The sequence below is a fragment of the Crotalus tigris genome, unplaced genomic scaffold (assembly GCF_016545835.1).
Source record: "Crotalus tigris isolate CLP2741 ecotype Arizona unplaced genomic scaffold, ASM1654583v1 scf7180000023662.225785, whole genome shotgun sequence".
Classification (NCBI taxonomy): Eukaryota; Metazoa; Chordata; class Lepidosauria; order Squamata; family Viperidae; genus Crotalus; species Crotalus tigris.
In genome coordinates, this window is record NW_024100106.1 from 69,343 (window position 1) to 74,010 (window position 4,668).

Consider the following 4,668-nt stretch of genomic DNA (forward strand, 5'->3'; position numbering starts at 1 on the left):
ACTTTCATGTTTGTATTACAATAAACCATTCATTAGCAACAGCATGACCAAATAATAACACTTCCTATCCCAAGGAATAAATACTCAGACTTAAGATTCTTATACATCTATGGTACTGAAATGAGAAAACTGCTGTCTAATCATTTCAAATATGCCTCAATCATAGACAAGCTATAGAATTCTAAAAAAGTTACCTTCCATTATAACATCCCCACTGCTGGTTTGTGTGATTTTAAACTTTTGCACCAGCTGGAAGTCACATTCCTCTTATATAGGAGACTTTACATAGGCCTATTGAGGGGAATTTATTGCGAAAAGTAGCTTTAATACTTAGAATTACAGTCTTCACTCCTAAAATCTTGGAACAGTAAGTGTATAAAAAATGATTAGAATCATAAAAAAATAGCACGTTGTTCATTTTCTAAAACAAAACTTTTCAATATTTGTCTTAAATTTTATACAGTCATATAACTACAGTAATATTATTTTGTGACCCACTTAACAAAGTTATACTTACTAAGCTTGGTGAGCTCTTCTCGGAGATTCTGACATTCCTGTGTTTCATTAACAAGCCTCTCCTGACTCTGAGCCAATCGTTTTTCTACTTCAAAATATTGTTGCTCTGTAAAACATCCATTAATACACTTCAGTACTGTATTATCCCTTGCAGGAAAATAAATAAAAATGTAACCTTTGCACCTTTGGGCTATTGGCTAAGGCGTCAGGTTAGAAACTAGGAGACTATGAGTTCTAGTCCTGCCTTAGGCATGAAAACCAGCTGGGTGACTTTTGGCCTAGGAAGAGGAAGAAGTATTAGATGTACTTGCCACCTTAACTAATTCATAAAAATAATAAAGGTGGGATAAAAATAAATTTTACATGTTCCACTTTCTTTCTTGCTACAATGTCTCCATATCCAGTTAGGATATCTAAACCAGACGTCCCCAATCTTTTGGGCACCAGGAATTGGTTATGTGCCTGCATCCCACGGATAGGGCTTTGCTTGTTTGTGCAGACCGGTTGTGGCATGCCGCGGCCCGGTACTGGTCCACGGACCCGGGGTTGGGGACCCCTGATCTAAACTGTTTCTCCAAATTTGTCCCTATTTCTTCCTCACAGTTCAGGTTGGCAGAACACAATCTTCCTCTAGGTTTGGGAGAATCCAACTGTATCCAGATCAGCTCTGACATTATGATCAAGGAAGTTTACATATCTGTGGAAGTACAGTATGTGTAGGATTACTTCCTAAACTGATTTCAATAAAATTGTTAAGATAATCAAAGAGACAGCAACCTTTGGTAACTTCATATTTATATAAGCAATACAATGGATACTGTATAGTATAATACCCAGCCAGACCAAATATCTGACTTGTTTGGGGTTTAGAGTTAAGTGTGACAACAAGTCATAGTTATAAAAAATTCTGATACGGGGGGAAAAGCATGAGTGCAGCCAACACATCTATACAAATAGTTCTCAGGTTATGACAATTGAGCCCAACATTTATGTTGCTGAGACATTTGTTAAGTGAATGTTGCTCCATTTTATGACCTTTTTTGCCACAGTAGTTAAGTGAATCATTGCAGTTGTTAAGTTAGTAATACAGAATTAGTAAAGTGAATCTGGCTTCCCCATTGATTTTGCTTGTAAGAAGGTTGCAAAAGTGATCACATGACCCCAGGACACTGCAACCATCATAAATATAAACCGATGGCCAAGCGTCTGAATTTTGATCACATGACTGAGGATGCTGAAATGGTTGTAAGTGTGAAAAAGTCATAAGTCACTTTTTTCAGTGCTGATGTAACTTTGAACGGTCACTAAATGAACTATTGTAAGTCGAGAACTACCTGTATAAATCTTTATTTTGAGAATTTAAAGCTTTTGAGAATGGATACTGAACATTAAACTAATGGCTCATAGTGTTATTTTTACTTTTTGAATGTAGGTATTTTTCAGTTAAATGAAAGTTGGTGATACACTCAAAAATCTAAATCAGTACACCTTAATTAACAATAAGGGAAACCTGTATGTCAATAACATCTGGAGTCCTGCAAGTTCTCCCCTGCTCTAAACAGAAGATAATAATGTGCAATATTGCTGGGAATGTGTGAAAATTCTTTAGAACTTATTTTTTTTCAGAAATAAAACTTACATAAAGGAACCATACCTAGCCAGGGGAACTAATCTTATGTATGGATTACCCTGGATACTTAGTACCTTGCTTTCAACAAATCAATGCTATTTTAAAAATACCACATATATTTTGAGCAGGTGAAAAGTTTTTATTTAGTTACTTGGAGGATTTATATGGCCACCCACTCACTTTCTAGGCAGATTACAAAAAAGAAAAATGCAATATACAAAGAATATATTGATTTTTAATAGGTATCACACAATCTTTTTGTTAATAATTCTATACACAACAAACAGAATACTGTACTTATTATAGATCGGGTTTTTCTTTTTCTTTTGAAGATTTCCCCCAAGCGCTTTCAATTACCTTATGGTCAATGCAATAAAAAGAGGGGCGGAAGGGACAGAGAAGAAAATGGCAACTACAGTAAAACAGAACACCAATGTTAACTCTCTCTTTAAGGCACCAAGTTTGTTTCATAGGATGGGACACATAGGTTGTTTCTCACATACTATGAAAATGGATATCTAAAAGTATTAAGTAGATGGGGCAATATCAACAAGGCTTAGTAAATAAATTTAATGACTCTTAATATGACTAAGTTTGGACACAACTACAGCCACGCTGGCTGAAATCTGGTATAATACGATCAAAGTGGCAACATCCTAACTCAGCATCTACGTCTTACTGTTAAAAATTGAAGCCTGGTTCAAGTAGCCTTTGGTCCCATGCGGTGCTATGTTTTATATACAAATGTATCTGACTACAATATCCATCACTGCAGCCAGCAGAGCTCCTGGTAAAGGGAAATTCAATGCAACAGACAATAGCAAGTTGGTCTTTCCCCTTTTAGCTTTATTCCTTTGTAGAAATGTCCAGCACACTAGAATAAAGGCTGCCAGGCTGAATCCTCCCAATTTCCCCCTTTGCCCGTTTTCCCGACGCTCACGCAGGAAATGATGGACCGCCCGCGCTCGCCGCATCCTATCCGACCCAGCTTTTTTTTCCCGGCAACGCGACCTCACTCACCGCTGTCCACCTTGTAGCGCTCATGCCTAGTACGGAGTCCGTCGATCTCGCTCTGTTGATCGGCGAGGAATCGCTCCAATTTGCCCTGCACGGCTTTGGGCAGCTTGACTAATTCGGCGCGCTCCAAAACCTGCTGCAGGACCGCCGCCATCTTGGGCAGCCTGCAGAAAAATGCCTCCCTATCCACTCTCCACCTCCGTTTTTTTTTTGTGTGTGTGTGTTTTTCTTTGAGTCTTCAACCCCGGAAAGGATAGAGCAGGAAGGCTGGGAAAGCGAGTCACGTGACCGAAGAGCGCACGCGCAAAGCGCAGCAGTCGCTAGAAGTAAGCTATTTGGATTCCTGCATGTCTGTGTCAATTGAGATTCCCAGTCATCCAGGTTATAGTTATCCCAAAGGTGCTTTTTCGCGAGGCAAACCAAATGTCTTCAAAGAAAAACAAGAAAATCCAGTTGCTTCGTGAAAAATCACTTTTGGGACTACATGCCTATGGAGATTCTCGGTCATCCAGGCCATGGTTGTCCCAAAGGTGCTTTTTCACGAGGCAACTGGACTTTGTTTTTGAAGACGTTTTGCTTCTCATCCAAGAAGCTTCTTCAGTTCTGACTGGATGGTGGGGAATGGAAAGGTTAGCTATGCACTTTGAGATGTAAACCCTTCAAATGGTGCGGGAGTATGAATGGATTTCCAGAAAACATTGCACACTGCGGGAACCGTTTGCACTTCAGTTTGAGACGTAAACAACACAGATTCATTCCCCAACTGCTTGCGCCTGACTTCAACAATGAAGGGACACGGGGCAGAAAACATTCTGCAGCCAAGAAGACTCCACACTCATTTGCACTGCTCAGGTGACCCTGAGGACATAGATAAACCTCCACATAATCTCAATGACTCTAAAAGAATGCAAGTGTCTGCAAGGAATATAAGTCCTTCCATTCTCCACCATCCAGAGCTGAAGAAGCTTCTTAGATGAGAAGCGAAACGTTTTCAAAGAACAATAAGAAAGCCCAGTTGCCTCCAGAAAAAAAGCACCTTTAGAATTAAGATTCCTACAATTGATGTCGAGATTAACGTAGTGTAGGATGGGGATGCTTCGCTTTAGTGACGCGTGGAGCTTACCCAAATTCATGAACCTGGAAATGTGGAAGGCTATTTTTATTTTTATTTTGCATTGAGGGGATGTCAGCATTTGAAACCAACGAGGGCTGTGTTGAAGGATTTAGTTTCCGTAATTGATATGAATGACTTCAACTCCCAGCTGGATTCTGAGAGTTTGAAGTCGATGAAGTTGATGAAGTTAGGAAACGCTGACTTAAGCTACAGCTATTAGAAATAGCTCTCTTATCCCAATGAAGGAAATGCCACATCTCCCCCGGAAATACATCCAGTGTTTATGTCATCTTGCCTTACGCCATCTTGGATGTGGCGGAATTTATTTGGAAGGGGCGGTTTCGTATGTTTATATAAAAAATTAAAAAGACACAGGAGAAGCAGGAAGCAG

General features: G+C 39.6%; 1 protein-coding gene across 2 annotated transcripts in view; it reads right to left on the bottom strand.

Annotated features, from left to right (window-relative positions):
* The window catches only part of TPR (translocated promoter region, nuclear basket protein), a 58,884-nt gene extending 55,482 nt beyond the window's left edge, over positions 1 to 3,402 (bottom strand). The window contains exons 1-2 of one of the 2 annotated variants that reach the window (XM_039320616.1): positions 3,167 to 3,402; positions 518 to 622 (exon numbers count right to left, since the gene is read on the bottom strand). In XM_039320616.1, coding sequence (XP_039176550.1) covers positions 518 to 622; positions 3,167 to 3,317 — 256 coding nt within the window. In that variant the 5' untranslated portion in view covers positions 3,318 to 3,402. The remainder of the gene's footprint in view (positions 1 to 517; positions 623 to 3,166) is intronic. The other variant, XM_039320615.1, reaches the window with a different exon arrangement.
* Positions 3,403 to 4,668: the final 1,266 nt, after the last annotated feature.